The sequence below is a fragment of the Sinocyclocheilus grahami genome, unplaced genomic scaffold (assembly GCF_001515645.1).
Source record: "Sinocyclocheilus grahami isolate Dianchi unplaced genomic scaffold, SAMN03320097.WGS_v1.1 scaffold936.1, whole genome shotgun sequence".
In the NCBI taxonomy this organism is placed as follows: Eukaryota; Metazoa; Chordata; class Actinopteri; order Cypriniformes; family Cyprinidae; genus Sinocyclocheilus; species Sinocyclocheilus grahami.
The window spans coordinates 309,644-327,061 of record NW_015506115.1 but is presented as its reverse complement, the minus strand read 5'-3'; the positions used below and the strand labels follow the sequence as shown (position 1 = coordinate 327,061).

The window sequence follows — 17,418 nt, the reverse complement described above, 5'->3', positions numbered from 1 at the left end:
GATACTCCTGTCCGAAGAAAGGCAAGATCTGTCCATGGGCTGAGGGTCTGATGGCAGAACGGGGTAACAGAAACCCGGTAAGTGCCGTGTCGCCATGCCCATCTCGGGACCCGGTCGTGAAGCCAATGCTGAAGCGGTGTCATATGAAGCAACCCGAGCGGCGTGACAGCGGCTGCGGATGCCATATGCCCCAGGAGCCTCTGAAATTGTTTCAGTGGAACCGCCGTCTTGCACTGGAAGGACCCCAGGCAGTTCAGCATCGACTGCGCGCGCTCTACTGAGAGACGGGCTGAGAGGTTGACCGAGTCCAGCTCCATGCCGAGAAAAGAGATCCTCTGCACCGGGGAGAGTTTGCTCTTTTCCCAGTTGACCCGAAGCCCCAATCGGCTGAGGTGACTGAGCACCATATCCCTGTGTTCGCACAACTGCGCACGGGGCTGGGCCAATATGAGCCAGTCGTCGAGGTAGTTGAGAACGCGAATGCCCGCTTCCCTCAATGAAACGAGGGCTGCCTCCACGACCTTGGTGAAGACACGAGGCGACAGGGATAGCCCGAAGGGGAGGACCTTGTTCTGATACGCTCGCCCTTCGAACACAAAGCAGAGAAACGGTCTGTGTCGAGGGAGAATCGAGACATGAAAGTACACGTCCTTGAGGTCGATCGCTGCAAACCAATCGAAAGGACGGACGCATTGAAAGATGCGTTTCTGCGTCAACATCCTGAACGGGAGCTTGTGAAGGGCCCGGTTCAGTACGCGCAGGTCCAGGATCGGTCGTAACCCACCGTCTTTCTTGGGTACGATGAAGTACGGGCTGTAGAAACCCGACCTCATCTCGGCTGGAGGGACCAGCTGTATCGCGTCCTTCACCAGCAGGACCGCGATTTCTGCACGCAAGACAGGAGCATCCTTGTCCAGCACCGAGATGAACCGAATGCCCCTGAACTTGGGAGGGCACCGGGCAAATTGAATCGCGTAGCCAAGTCTGATGGTTCTCATGAGCCAGCGAGACAGCCTGGGCAGCGCTAACCAGGCCCCCAGCGACCGAACTAGCGGGACCAGGGAAACCACCGATGTACCTGCAGTGGGGCAGCGAGGTGGAACACAGGTACCCAACCCGGGAGGCCGTGCGTCCGAGGGTTGGGTCTGAGTGCGCGGCGCACCACTTACCTGGCTCCATAGCTGGGCAGGGGGCTCGTGAGGAGGCACAGTGTCCCCTAACCGGACCCTGCTGCCCATCGGCGAAAGGAGAGGGGGACGGTCGTGTGGAGACAGGGTCTCGTGCACCGCCATCCTCGCCCTCTTGGGACCCGGAGGCAAAGGAAACTGCTCTTTTATTGAAGTTTTGCGTACCACTGGCTGGGTAGCGAGTGGCAGAACAAAAACAAATGGAAACATAAGATTCTCCACCCGGCCCTCCTCCGGGGGAAGGAGTGGTGCAGTCACCATCTCCTGAAGAGCAGAATCCAAGAGCTCCGGGTCGCCCGTCTCAGGGACGCCGCCTGCTCTGGCGCTTCACGGGCTTGGCAGGGGCGGAGGCGGGCTGCGCTGGTTTCCTGCGGCCAGCTCCACGCTGTGGCCATTGTGAGGGCTGCTGTTGTGGCCGTGCCGGAGCAGAGGTGGAGGTCGCAGGAGGGCACCCTCGGCGTCGAGCAGACAGAGGGGCTGCAGCCAGCGGTGGGGTGCAGACAGCAGCAGACCGCCGGGGCAGGATGTGTCGAAACGCCTCCATCTGCTTCTGCTTGGCGGAGAACTGTTGGGCAAAGCCGCCCTCCGCTTCGCCGAATAGGCCGGCCTGGGAGATCGGGGAGTCCAGGAAACGATGCTTGTCGGCCTCCGCCAAGGTCAGCCACAGGTGGCACTCCTGGACCACCAATGTGGACATCGTCTGACCCAGGGTCCGCGCCGTGACTTTCGTCGCCCTAAGCGCGAGGTCCGTCGCGGTGCGCAGTTCCTGCAGCACACCTGAGTCAGCACCACCCTCGTGCAACTGCTTCAACGCCTTGGCCTGGTGGACTTGCAGGAGGGCCATGGCGTGCAGGGCGGAAGCGGCCTGTCCAGCAGCACGGTAAGCCTTAGCTGTCAGAGCGGACGAGAACTTACAGGCCCTGGAAGGAAAGCGTGGACTACCCCTCCAGGCGGCGGCGCTTTGCGGGCAGAGCTGACCGGAAGAGCTAGAGCGGGGGGAGGTATCTAATGAGGAGGTATCTAGGGAGGTACGTTTAATGAGGAGGTATCTAGACCGCAACATCGCGATGGTCATGTTCCAGCACTGAGAACATGACTCATCCATGAGCGCTGCTTCAGCATGCTGTAAGCCCAGGCACGAGAGGCAGCGATCATCACCATCAGATGGAGGCAGGAAACGACCGCATCCAGAAACGCACGAGTGGGAAGCCATCTTTAAAAAGACGCCCGTTGCTCGTGGAGCTCTTTTAGATATTTGCTCTTTTAGGAAAAAAAGGAAACACTCTTTTAGAGAGAGCGCTGAAGCGCCCAGGGGAGGTCGCGGCGAGACCGCAGAATGGCAGCTGCAGCACGCCAAAGATGAGCAGCACTGAATGGCAACCCCCGCTGACGTGCCGTAACACCAACGCCAGTTGTTTCTTCCAAACACTCGTGGAGATTCGTCCTGAGAAGGCTCGGCTCCGAAGCGAAAAGCTGATGTGCGTTTGCATGCGCTCTCCTTTTATACCCGCGCTGCGGGGCGGGGTGCGCGTGGCGAAACACGCACGCCAACTGTCATTGGCTTGTTTAGTTTACACTCGAAGGGGATTGGGCTCTCGGGTGAGATCCCAATTCGTCAGTCACGACTGATGTAACGTAGAACGTGACTGACTGAAAGGGAACTAGTTTACATACCATAACAAAACCCACTCACACACATGCAGTTATACCTTCAGTCTTTTACCTTAAGATAACAAGTGCCGTTTTCATCTTGGGCATCTGTAGTGCTCTGTTAAATGTGATAGAGCCAGTACTGCTTTTATCTTTTCATTCAAAGGTGAAAACCAATAGAAAAACTGAAAGAGATGAGAACAACTGAGAGACTGTGGGAGCCAAGATAAAAATACACCCCAGTAATGTTAAGACGTGGGATATTTAATCATGACCTAAATCTGTGTTCTAAATCTAAATCTTTTATAAACCATAACTTAAGGAGATACTTATACCATATCACTAACTTTTGAAAGAGAGAAAATAAAATATTTTCCAATATTGTCAGACTTCACTGCCAATCCATTGCAAATATACCTTGTCTTTTGCTCAGAAGCATTGTATTGATTTTGGTAATGTGAAGTTCACTAATGTGTCTTGAAAAGATCAATCCACTGTTCTTTCCTCACTTCTCCATCACTGACATCCTTTTTTTCTGCTCTCAGGTATCGGACAGGTGTGATTACGTCTACGTGAATGGCAAAGAGATGAGAGGACGGGTCCGAATGCTGCTGAACTTCACGTACGGTTACCTGAGGGCCCAGCTGGAGGTGAAGGTCTGGATTCCCAAACTGCCTCTGCACATCGAAGTTTCAGATACGGAACTCAGTCAGATCAAAGGCTGGAGGATTCCCGTAAACAGTAACGCCCAGAGGTATGAAACTTTGTGTAGGATTCTGCAAATATTGAGTGATCGGTTGATCCACACTGAATCTGCATGCTCAGTGAAAACTCAGCAGAATTCAAACACCTGTCACTCACAAAGTTCTACACATCCCAACCCACAGTCTGCAATCTGTTCAACCAGGGGCTGTGAATGTACATGAGGTGGTCTGTGGTATGTGTGCGTGTGTGCGTGTGTGTGCATGTGTATTGAACAGTGACACCCGCTAGGGGTCTCTAAAACTTTTTATAGCATCAGTGGTTGCATCTGTCTCTGTGATCAACTCATAAATATTGACAGCTCTATAAACACAGAGGCTGAAAATCCTGAAGTTAGAAACTTAAAAGGGAAAAATTAAGAGAACGCTGCAATGATTGTTTTAAAAAAATGTGAATATGGCACAGAGAAGGAGATGTCTATCTCTAGCGACCACATGAAACATAATAAGATAATAATCAGATATATGAAGACAAATCACAACAATTTTCAGTGTAAATCCTGAGTATTTTTCAGAATTCAAATAAAAAACATAAAAAGTTCAAACTTTAAAGTGAAAATGCACTAAAATCCTCATATCGATTTGTACTGTGAGCGGTGAAGTGGAGGAATGTGAGAAGCCCCACGCAATCACACAGAAACTTACCAGCAGCTCAGTAAAACATTAAACAAACTCTCTGTTGTGCAGTCCAGTAGTGCCGTGAATCCGTGATAGGACAAAGGGCGTGATGCAAAGGGTGTAATAGACATCCTCCTTGGCTTAGAATCAAATAATGTTATGATACATCTCACTTCTGGTTGGTTTGTTGCACTTGGACCTTTTTCCAGAAAGCTTTCTAATGGAGAAAATGAATGGGAATTCCAGAGTGGATACTGTTGGGCTTCATTAAGAATTAATAACACTACAGCTTACATTTATTTAATTACCAATTATTATATAATGTTTATAGATCAAAAGTTCATATTAAGCATTCATAATGATTTCATTCACACAAAGGTCACAAACCTTTGACATTTCTAATTATAAATATGCATTATGTTAAGCAATTAGGGTTGTTATTGTTATTAAATGAAGTTGTCATGGTGTGAATGAAATCCAGGAGAATCCCTGGATTGGTTAAAAGTCTGTTAAAGTTAATCTGTAAAAGTAGGAAATCCTTGAGTTGTGAAACAGCCACATTACAGGGACTTGATCATTTTAAACCTATTGCAAATGCTCCTGGATTCAATTTCCCAGCATGCACCTTTCATATTTTGTTGTCATTCAAACCTGAAGTATGGGGATACATTTCACCTCTCTCCTTATAACCCACAAGGAACCACTTGGGCTTGTGAATTCAAAATAGAATAAAGTCAATATATACGATTTCCTGGAGGTATGGAGGCAGTTTCCTCTACGTCTCCATTTCCGTATGTCCCATGTGGTATAATGATTCACAACGTGTGTGAGAAGCTGAGAATACAGAATATAAAATATGAAGCTCTTCATAGATGAAATTTCATGTTCCCAACGGGTTGCTCTGTGTGTACATGTAGCTTTGTGGATTGTGAATCCAGACTCCAGGAGTCTGAGGGAAGCTCTTGAGACATTTACAATAGAGATTAATGGAGAGGTTGAGCAAAGCCAGACGGGAGATCCCATACATTGTGCAGTGGCACTCCTTCCCAAACTTCTCTGCTCAACTTTTCAACAACATAAGTGAAGTACCTGACATGAATACTGTTGGCTTGACTTTGAAAAAATATGTTGATTGAAAAAAATATATTTTTGCAGTGCAAGACCCCCAAAGCAGGGGTGGCCCCTTATGACATCACTACTTGTGTACCCTGCCTCACGGTTTGCACACACTGGATTATCAGTAGACCACGGTACTACTACCAAAGTAACTCATGGTATACTGGTTTGTTAGATTGTGGAAGTCTGTGTTTTCATTATAGATCTATATGTGTACACAGAATGAATATTGGATGCTAATTGCTTCATACTTCTTTCTTTGTTTTTACATAAACCTGCTTGTTATGCATTTCTGTTTGTGGGTTTCAAGTGTTTGTGCATCTAACTCTACATAAACAACCTTCATTTAAAAGGTCAAGCACAGTTAAAGCTGAAGTGTGTATTTTTTTACAGTGGTAAAGATTTTCTCTTAATTTAATTTGCAGAGACAATATGTGCAAAGTAATATGCAGAGTGAACCTATTGTAGGTTGATTTCTATGAAAAGTGTAAGGGGGCGGTCACATCTGTCATTGTTTGGCAATCCAGTCATTTTAATATAATATCACAGATTTCACAACAGGTTCAAATGGGTCACTGACCAGCAGAAAGCTGCTTGGTTTGAAAGTGACTTGCGTGTAAATGGTGCTTCATACTTTGCTACACTATTGACAATAGACTTTTTTTTTTGTCTACAAAATTTGGCTGAATTTTCGCCAGTGTGAATTTTCGACACTGTGTCTCTATGGTGCTATTTGTTTTATATAGTTGTTTGTATAGTTCTGTTTGTTTTGAGCCTCCTGACCATTCTGACACTGTAACAGCTTAACAAATGGTGTGTGTTTGGGGTGGGGCTATATTTTTGATTGACCAATCACTCGCTAAACTCGCTAAAAATCTCAGAAGAATGTCACAATAGTATAAAATCAAATAATTTGATGTATTACAGGTTTTAAATTTAAAGTGTATTATTCATTTTGTTTTTTCTTTTGATTTTTTGTGCTATAGTTATTAATTCATTTCATTGGCAAACATAGCTATTATTACTGCTCATACTTTATTATTCTCCCACCCAAAATGTTGCTAGTATTACAAATGATTCCCCTAATTGGATTCATTTTCTAAGTAATCAGATGATTTGAACATTTAAACGGATGAAAATATCCCATAGACTTCCATTGAAAACTCATTTCATACCTCACTCATATCTAGGGATCTGAATATCATAGAAACTTAAGAGTGGACCCTTTTAATTTTGAGCAGCAAGCAATTACCTAGTAATACCATAGCAACTGCCCACAACTCCGAAGCAATGCCCTAGAGACCACTCTGAACACCTTAGCAATGAATTAGCAAATACAGAGACAGTTGTTAGGTGACCTCTAACTTCCTGAAGAAAATGTAAAAATTTAGATCTTTTTTTTTGCTGTTATCTTCAATGTGTTTTGTGTGTTTGCAATCTACTCTACGTCATGCACTGATTTGAAATCTCTGTTGAAATTAAGGTCAATGTAATCAGTATATAATGATTATTTTTGGACAACACTAGTTAAGTTGGACTTAAATGAGACAAGTGACAAACCCCTACACCAGCAGGATCTTCATAGATCTGTGTCTCTGGTGGTGGGAGGTTGTCTGTCAGTGTGGCTCGAGTGGACTGTAATGAGGGGCTCGATTGCCGTCCTCCTGACAGCCTCAATCTCAGTGAGCACTAACAAGATGGCCACCTGATGCAATCATATTCTGATTCAGTGACAGAGCCCCAAAGTCCATCCAAATGTTGCAGTCTTGTGGCAATAATGCACACTGCTGTGGTGGCAACTTAAGAACCCACTCACTCATGTTGTAGTATTCATTACACTAGTTACTTCAGCAGCACCCACACGCTGCTTGGTGTTGCAAGTTCAGTCAAACTTAGATTCAAAAACAATAATTAAAAATGAGTGATTAAATTTACACAATTTTTGAAAATTGGGGGGGTAAATGACATGACTTTTTTTTATGAATATTAATTAGGCCATGCTGACATTAACAGGGTTGGAAACATTTCACTCAATGTGTAATGGCCTGGCCAATGAATGTCAACTACTTGGAGTTTGAGAAAGAGTTTAAATTGTAAAATGTCCCATTAAGTCACAATTAAACCAATTTTGAACGTCACTGTCTTGTAGTGTAGCCACATTTACCATTGTTTGGTATCATTTTTGCAGGTACATTTCAACCATTCAATATGAATCAATGCAGTTTTTCACACAGATTCGCACAAACCTGCTTGGTTTGAAAGTGACTAATGTATGCTAAAACTATATCAAATTATTTACGAATAAGCGAATGAATGGAAGCTCTTAAAAATTATATATTTTTCTCAATCATCTTTTTTTGCCTTTATTGTATAGGACATTAGGAGACTGATAGGAAATGTCTGATCCAAAACATTATATGTTATTGTATATCTTGTTCTGATCATGTAATATATCATTTAAAATACATTAGTTAACATATTTTGATAGAAATATGAAAAAAATACTATGGAAGTCAATGGCAAAATATCTTGTTTTGTGTTCAGCAGCAGAAAGAAATTCATACAGGTTTGGAGCAAGATGAGGGTGAGTAAATTATGGAATATAAATTTTTGGATGAACTATCTTCACCCAAAAAGGAGATGTTGTAGCTTTTAAAAAAAAAGTTCAGCCAATGAAGTAGCTTTCATTCCAAGCAGTTTAGGATTCTGCAGGTAAAGAGGTTCTTGCATGTCTCCAGTTTTTAAAAATTACATACTTTTTTAACAGCTGACTAAGTCCGGTTTAGAGCCTCCACCTGGTTTTAGGGGCCCTGGCTAGTGCTAATTGTGTTCTTGTTAGCAAGGTTGTTTTGAGATATCAGGACATGAAATTTGTTGAATCTTACCCAAATGACTCCAACTCCACATGTACCCTCTAAAACGCATGCTGTTAAATGAAGGACTTCATCGTCAGCACATCACGACTAATTAGCCTGCCTCCACTAGCCATGCTCACCTAGTGCTACAGAAAGTCAAGGGCCTCTCTCAGCAGTTTATGAACATGTGTCAGGCGGCCCAGATGCTCATTAGCCAGTGCTAGAGTTGGCTCGCACAGCTGCAGTCCGGTCTACACAGCGCATGCCAAAGTACATTCATCTTTCCTGTGATTATCACAATGTGAACATGTTTAGCAAGGATGAACGAGCATGTTAAAAATGCCAATGTCACCTTACGTTTGTTTTACTTGACCCGGAGACATTTTTCCAATAAAGTATTTTTGTATGTATTTTTACTCTGTTACTATATGCCTGAAGAGGGCACGAATTGGTTTCCTGGCAGCCATACATTAGAAGTATTACTGTTGTATTTCTTGATTGTAATGAACAAGAGCACTAAAACGGGTTATATATTTAACAAATATGCATTGTGTGTGCATGTGTGTGTGTGTGCGCGCGCGAGTGTGCGCGCGCGAGTGTGTGTGCGTGTGTGTGTGCGAGTGTGGTAATGGAGAGAAATAATTAATGAGATGGAACAAAACAATTGTTCTGCATGTGAGTGGAGTATTCTTTCATTCTGTAATTCTTGTATGTGATCGCATTATGAAATGGGTTCAATTACAGTACCAGGAAAGTCACATTAACACAACACACGCTGTAATCTGATCCAGAGGACCCCCCCCCACCCACACACACACACACCTTCCTCACAGATAGCCAGAAATTAGTTTAATGCAATCTATTTTCAATGTTTAAACACAACATGGAGTTTTTCTTCCAGTGATTTTATGTTTTTGCTGTTCCACGCAAAAATCATCTAAAGAGCACTATGACCTTTACTTTAATTTTTCACTCATAGATGATGTGCATGGGTATAAATAAACATTCATGAAGTGATTTTGACTGGAATACTTGAACTGATCTTTGATTACTAAAGCACCTTAAGCTCTGTCTTCAAATATGAACGTGTTCTTTGTGAATCTCTTTACCTTGATCCAATGACCTCTAACATCAATCCTAGCTGATCCGTCCTGAATGAAAGCAAATGCTTCATTGTATTTCCAGCTTTTGCTGGAAATGTCACTCAGTCGCAGAGTATTAAATTAAACTGATATGCTTAATTGGCTTCCCTTGATTAAGTGCATCAGCCTAATGAAGCGTAATTTAGGAGTGTCAACAAACAGTTATTTCTGGGGGGAAAAAAGGTTTTGTGAAACGTTTCATAAAAAATATTTAATGAAACCTTTGAAGAGCTTAACAAAAACATGATTGGGTTATAAATATGCTGAAGATTCTGCGTGCAGATTCAAAAATATATCCTTTCCATTCCCAGGTCAACGCGGGACAGTGAAGATGACGATGATGAAGAGCGCCATAGATGTTGCATGGGCGCATGGGTATAAATAAACATTCATGAAGTGATTTTGACTGGAATACTTGAACTGATCTTTGATTACTAAAGCACCTTAAGCTCTGTCTTCAAATATGAATGTGTTCTTTGTGAATCTCTTTACCTTGATCCAATGACCTCTAACATCAATCCTTGATGATCCGTCCTGAATGAAAGCAAATGCTTCATTGTATTTCCAGCTTTTGCTGGAAATGTCACTCAGTCGCAGAGTATTAAATTAAACTGATATGCTTAATTGGCTTCCCTTGATTAAGTGCATCAGCCTAATGAAGCGTAATTTAGGAGTGTCAACAAATAGTTATTTCTGGGGGGAAAAAAAAGTTTTGTGAAACGTTTCATAAAAAATATTTCATGAAACCTTTGAAGAGTTTAACAAAAACATGATTGGTTTATAAATATGCTGAAGATTCTGCGTGCAGATTCAAAAATGTATCCTTTCCATTCCCAGGTCAACGCGGGACAGTGAAGATGACGATGATGAAGAGCGGAGAGGAAAGACATGTACTCTACAGTACCAGAGGGCCATGGTGCGTGTGCTCACACACAAGACATACATGTGTTTGTGTATCTCAGAGGCTTTAATAGTCGGTTTATTCTTGTGGAACTTAATATGACAATACATATTAAGTACCAGAGATGTTTTTCATGGAAACATGAATTTCAAGCACATTTCAAACAAAGAAAATAGTATTCTTCCTCATCTTTATGCACAATTACCACTAAAACTGTTTCAAAACCTGCCTATTTCCTAAAAAAGGCAGCATCCTAAATGGTATTTTACACTGTATGCGTTAGTCCACAAGTTTTTCTTGTAATCCTCCCATCTCTCATGTGCACAGCCACTTTTCCACACATGTGAGCAACAAGCTATAACGGTTATCTTTCGTGGTGTGCAGCGTCGTCCCTGATCTGTGGTCTGCCACGTGTCTCCTATTGAAAATGAACTGAGAACACGCAGATGGTGTTCACCATGTAAAATGTGCTTAAAATGTCCATAGCCGAAATGGAGCCTCACAAATGACTGATTTGGGATACTCTACCTAGACAGCGACTCTGCTACAAACAGTAGTGCATCACACAAATAGTGTTTCTCATATTAAGCACCTTAGGTTTCTGGCTAAATTATACATAAATTATAGTGTCATTCATTATAAGCAACATTTATTGTAAAAGCCAAGCCTAAACTAGTTTAGTTAAAGAAATGGAAATGACAGGCATGTGGGAAATGCGCTATACAAATACTTGAGCTCAAATACCTCTCTAAAATCCAAATGTGTCCATATGCACGTTTTGCTGTTAATTGCATTATACAAGTCATTTTGGAATATAAGCTGCAGACAGCACATTTAATTTAAAAAAAAAGTGAGCATCCATTGTGAAAGATATGTGTGCACAAAGTTTTGAAACAGAAAATGTCAGCATAGGAATCTTCAGTGATAAACTGACGATTAAAGCGTCCCAAATAAGTCCATCTTCCAAGAATGCTGGCCATCAGAAGCATGAGAAAAATCTACATAAATCAGTTATTTCAATAACAAAAAAAACAAATCAACTATTTAAAACACATTGCAAATGCAGAATACTGTATATAAACACACTGCAAAATCCCTCTGGAGCTCACAGTATGCTTTTAAAGTATTACAGATATCATCATGACCTCCCTCATTTGCTGGCTCAGTGCATGATTAGAGTGCTCTGGGAGTTTCCCCTCCCCCGTAGAAGGATTTATGGTTGCCCATGGTTACATCTGCCATGCTTAATTATGGCTTTATTAATGGACTCAGAGGAGGTGGTGAGTGTGCAGTGCCTCAGTACCTGGACTCGGTATAATTATCTTCTAGTTGACAGTCTTAATCAAAATGACACATCTCAGTATAGCAGCAGCGCAATGCTGTTAACGCAATCTTTTCAATTAAGCAAGACATACATGTGTTTGTGTATCTCAGAGGCTTTAATAGTCGGTTTATTCTTGTGGAACTTAATATGACAATACATATTAAGTACCAGAGATGTTTTTCATGGAAACATGAATTTCAAGCACATTTCAAACATATCATCATGACCTCCCTCATTTGCTGGGTCAGTGCATGATTAGAGTGCTCTGGGAGTTTCCCCTCCCCCGTAGAAGGATTTGTAGCGTGTTATTCGCGGACAGCGAGCATTGATGTCTTGGTAAGTGAAGAGCTTAAGACGCTTGTGTGTTCCAAATCCCTATATGCAGCCCCATATCCGTAATAGCACTGTGTTCTCATATCTTTTAATCTGACTCCTTCTGACCCACCAAGTAGAGCAGAGACCACTCTGATCTCATGGCCTACATTAAAGGATTTCTGTGTGGAGTTAGACAGTATATTAGTAAAGTAAAACACAGTGACACATGGGCTCCAACACAATGAGGGAACTAATAGGCACGCCTCAGTGCATGATTAGAGTGCTCTGGGAGTTTCCCCTCCCCCGTAGAAGGATTTGTAGCGTGTTATTCGCGGACAGCGAGCATTGATGTCTTGGTAAGTGAAGAGCTTAAGACGCTTGTGTGTTCCAAATCCCTATATGCAGCCCCATATCCGTAATAGCACTGTGTTCTCATATCTTTTAAGCTGACTCCTTCTGACCCACCAAGTAGAGCAGAGACCACTCTGATCTCATGGCCTACATTAAAGGATTTCTGTGTGGAGTTAGACAGTATATTAGTAAAGTAAAACACAGTGACACATGGGCTCCAACACAATGAGGGAACTAATAGGCACGCGTATACATAGACATGGGGCCTCATTTATAAAATGTGCATACACACAGATTTGATCTTAGAGTGTGCGTATGCTAAAATCCACGGCAACGTTCATATTTATAAAAACGGTCTTTGACGTGGAAAAGTACTTACCACCACGTCAGGGTCTGAGCAGGTGCTATTTGAACATCTAAACTGCAATAATAATAAAAGCAGTGTACGTGCAAGCACCGAATTCATCATGAACAACAAAGATGCAGTGTAAGAGATTAATTGTGCAGTGTAGTCAGATTTTTTATTAACGGTAGTTTTTGCCAGATTAAACTGACCTAGTAGCCTAATGTTGAGAGTTCTTTAGGCTACTCGCTTTCTGTACACGGTTTATTCCGTTTTTTTATTTATTATTTTATTTTATAAGAGAACTTGCGAAGTCTTGATTTACTACTAATGCGTAAAATAGAAAAAAAATGCATTAACACATCTCCGACTGTTTTGTCTGTGTAGCCTATAAGAATAGGCCTATGTCGTGCAATGACGGTTTTTAATACTCTATTCAATAACATTGTTAACTGTTTTTATTTATAACACCTGCTGCTTTGCTTCTGTGAAAATGAATAGAAACATCAGCCTTAAACTTTGTTTTTGTCATTTACATCAGTTATATTTGTATAAAATACACTATATTTTTTGTGTCAGTAGGCCTACATTAATGGCAGATTTGAGCAGCATTAGTAAACTGTGTAAATATAAAGAAATGCCAAATCACATGCAGGTTTTTTTCAGACCGGAGACGATAATCGTGTAATAATTTATTTTATTATGATATGAAACGTGCAATTTTTCTTTCAATAATGTTTTTTAAAGTTTTGCAAGAATTTCGTGATACTAAACTTTTTATTAGTTGTCATTGCAAGTGATTTTAAAAGTAGGATGGCTCACTTTTTATAAGATGACTGAAAATTTTACTTGAATTCATAGTTTATTCTTACATTTGGAAACCTAATGGTTTTATTATTACTATTATTATTATTATTTCAGTTATTTCTAGAAGTATGCTAGTAATTTTGATAATAGTCAATTGAAAAAATATAACAACACACACAGTTTGTCCACAGAATAATTACACATTATTAAATAAAGAGTGTCCCCGCACAAACCTCTACCTCCGCCAGCAGGACCTCAATTTCAGACTCAGTAAAGTTTTTTTTTCTTTGTGCTTGTCATTCTCAAGCACAGAAATTCGGATATTGGCATGTGATCTTTTATATGGTCATGATATTAATTAGGGGGCGTTTACAAGGCGGAGGTCTGACACCAGTCAGCTGCGCACAATTTCAAGATCATTTACGATTTATAAATGTCACATCTGGAAGAGAGGCGTACGCACGTGTTTTTGTGCGAACGTTCGTTTTCTTTGAATCGCACTTACGCACTTTTGAGAAATTATCTTAGAACAAATTTAGGACGGTTTATACGCAACATTTTATAAATGAGGCCCCTGATGTATAGCCACTCACACACCATTAGTACATAACTTTTAGAATTGATCAAATCCACTGTCCATACACATCTATTATTGCTCATGAAACTATTTAGCTTTGTTTTTATTTGAAAAATGATTTAATAGTTTGTCATTCGTAACATTCGTAATGAGATGAATCTCCATCTTCCAGAATGGCACCTGTGACAAAAACACGAAGACGCGTTGTGATTTTGTTCCTTATATTTTAGTTTTTAGTGACTTTATGCTAGAAATATTTCACATGTGTCACCACATGGGGTTCTGGAGGAAAAAATGTCATGACAGATGTTTCCTTTAGCAGATATTTAGTATGTCTTTGATTTCAGGGACGGACCACTCTGGATGGCAGATTTTTTTAAAAAGTAAAGTAAAACATTTTTAGTAATGTTTCTTTACTCTAGAAGGTGCATTTGCTTTAGCTGGACCAGCCTGAAAATGCAAAAAGAGGCAAAATATATGACACTATTGTGATATTTTATTGCTGATTTGAAATATTATGCTTAAAATTTGATGTTACAGTTCCTTCTAAAGATTCTGACTCAAGTTTGGTCAAAATAAGGCTTTTATGAGGCAGAATATTCATTTCAAGTGGCTTTTGCATTATGAGCCTATAATGGCTAAAAAACAATGTAGATAGATCTTGAGATTTGAGACTCGCTAGTGCTGCCCTTGTACTGAATGAGATATGTTGATGAGAAAATTCTACTATTTTGTCTAAATAGGTTAAAAATAACAATAAACACTAAAATCAGTGCTGCAAGTGAATTTAGGAATCACAGCATTATGTACAGTATGAAAAATAGATATTCATTTTGAGATCTGTTAAAGACAGCATTTAAAGATTTTTTTTTTTAAGATTAACTTTAGGTGAGCATTAGATGATGGCAAAGTAATGTAAATGTTACAGAAGAGCAAATTATCATGCACAATTAAATATCGAGCTCAAGGTTGTCTAACGTTTTAGCTCCAACTTGCCCCAACATAATATCATTGTCAGGTTTTAAAGTCTAAAAGTTTTTAGTGATGCTAAACAAACCTTGATTAGCTGGTTCAGATGTGTTCAGTTGAGGCTGGAGCTGAACTCTGTAGGACAGTGGCCTTCCAGAAGCAGGATTGGACACCCCTGCAATAGCTGATATGGTAGAAATATTTCATGCATTTATTGCTGATACAGTCAAACATATCTTTTGTTTTTCTCTTTGCGCTCTGTAGGAGGCGCTGATCAGTGCATGGCTGCAGTTCAGTGATGGCTCCATGGCTCCTCTGGACCTATACAACCCAGAGCACTTTGTTTTGACTGCTACTTCTCTGGATGAGGATGTGGTGTCCGTACGGCAAGATGCAGCAGGCCGGTGGCCGGTCATTTCTGCCCATGCCGAGGGTCAAGGTCTGCTGGTGCACGTAGAAATGACGGTATCTGAAGTGTGTCAGAAATTTAAGCGTCGAAGCGTCCTGGCGGCTGGAAACTGCAACATCCGTGTGAAGTTTGGTCATAGCGAAAGCGCCTTGAGGCCCGACGACTACGGCCAGGATGGAGACGACATGAACAACAGACCAGGAGACCGCAGACAGAACCCATCTCTCCCGGATAGGACCGGAATGGACAACCACTACTATGGAAGCTCCATCTCAGACATGGAGGACAGTATCATGAGAAGAATCACCACCACAACCAAAACGGCAATCATGAGGAGACCAGGTGGAGACAAGCTCTCAGACGATGGGAGCCAGTTGCCCGGCAATCCCATTGACTTCTCAGACTTCCCCGCTCAAGTGGACCTTCCCCGAGGACATAACGTGGATGAGGATGACCTTCAAATACCTCATGGACTTACCGACCTTGAAATTGGGATGTACGCTTTGCTAGGCGTCTTCTGTTTGGCTATTCTGGTTTTCCTCATCAATTGCATCTCATATACTCTCAAGTACCGACACAAGGAGATGTCGATTGAGGGCCAGGAGAGCTTGAACCATGCCCACGACTGGGTGTGGCTGGGAAATGACGCCGAATTTCTGGAGAGCCATGTAAGTTTGTCTCCGCAGACCGATGAGCACATCACCATTATGGACTCCAGTTTAGGAGGGTTAGAAGAAGGAAGCCACCTTCTCAACGGCGGTTCTTTGCAGAAGAACGTTCAAGGCCAGGTGCACCGAGGAGCCGAAACGGCTACAGTCTGCACCGGGAAAGACAGCAAAGGTGATTCACCAACGACCAAAAGGAAACGTGTGAAGTTTACTACATTCACCACCATCCCAGTGGAAAGTGTTAGTCCGGCTAAGGAAAGTCTGGGAGTCGATCCTGACAATGACATTAAGTGGGTATGTCAGGATGTTGAGCTTGGCGACTCCAAGGAACTACGAAACTACATGGAGAGGCTAAACGACAGTGCTTTAAAGGAAGTTGCGTAGTCGAATCATTGTGTGCGAACTGAACTCACCCTTTTGCCTTTGTAATAGAGACGAGTACGAGCCAGGGAACAACTGCTACATAAACCTTACTGAACACAATACATCAGTCATTACATAAAGGATGTCTAGCGTTCTTTTGGTTTGACATGCCAATGGTAGGACAAAGCAGACAAAATATGACATTTTAACTAGATGAATCAAATCATTTTTGTATTTTCATTTATATTATGTTCTCTATTCTCTTCATTTTTAAAATGATTTTATTTTAGCACCTTTTGTAGTTAAAAACTAAACCGTATTTCCAGGCTTGCCAATGCTCTGCACTCACTTATGAGGCTACAGGACTGTATGCAGATGGTGACATGTAGATTAAGGATTGTAATATTAATGAATCATTGTAAATAAAGTGCACATAGAATGGTTTGGATTTTGATGCCCTACGAGTTTCATTTCTGGCCAGTGTATTGCTTGCTAGATTCTGGATATATTTAGATTATTCACCAAGAGACCTTGAGTCACCAAGTTTGACATTTGTGTTTCAGTCGTTTTTTTGTTGGTAAAGAATGTCACAAAACCTTTCCCTCAGCCTGAACAGTAAACATGTTATTCGGCCCAGAACTGCCTAACTAAATCAATTACACGGTTCCTCAAGGCTCTGTTTAAATTATATTTTATTTCCCAAATCTCAGTTATAACCTTTCGTTGCTTGAAGCGTCAGAAACAAGCTGTTTCAACTGAGATAGGAACCTTATTAAAGTACTAAAGGAAGCTCGGCTCCAGTCATTTTTGACCATGGAGATTTTCTGGGTGTAAGAAATTAAATCAATTATAAATTCCAAAACATTAAGGCAATCAATTCCAGACTAATTCGCAACAATAGCTCAAACATTGGGAAAGAAGGGCAGTCCGAAGATGCCAATATTTTTGTAGCATATGATAACAGTCTTGCTTGAAAAAGGCCAAATGAATTCTATAATGGTTGTACTACATGTTAATGTGACATTTTCGCTGCTATCCTTCAAGCCAAAATATTGTAACCTT

The 17,418-nt window shown here is 41.6% G+C and overlaps 1 protein-coding gene across 1 annotated transcript in view; it reads left to right on the top strand.

Annotated features, from left to right (window-relative positions):
- Positions 1-16,546, top strand: part of LOC107564464 (transmembrane protein 132C-like) — a 66,046-nt gene extending 49,500 nt beyond the window's left edge. Inside the window, exons 6-8 of the mRNA XM_016249552.1 lie at positions 3,383-3,591; positions 9,641-9,704; positions 15,181-16,546. Of these exons, the coding sequence (XP_016105038.1) occupies positions 3,383-3,591; positions 9,641-9,704; positions 15,181-16,377 (1,470 nt within the window). The 3' untranslated portion in view covers positions 16,378-16,546. The remainder of the gene's footprint in view (positions 1-3,382; positions 3,592-9,640; positions 9,705-15,180) is intronic.
- The last annotated feature ends 872 nt before the right edge of the window (positions 16,547-17,418 follow it).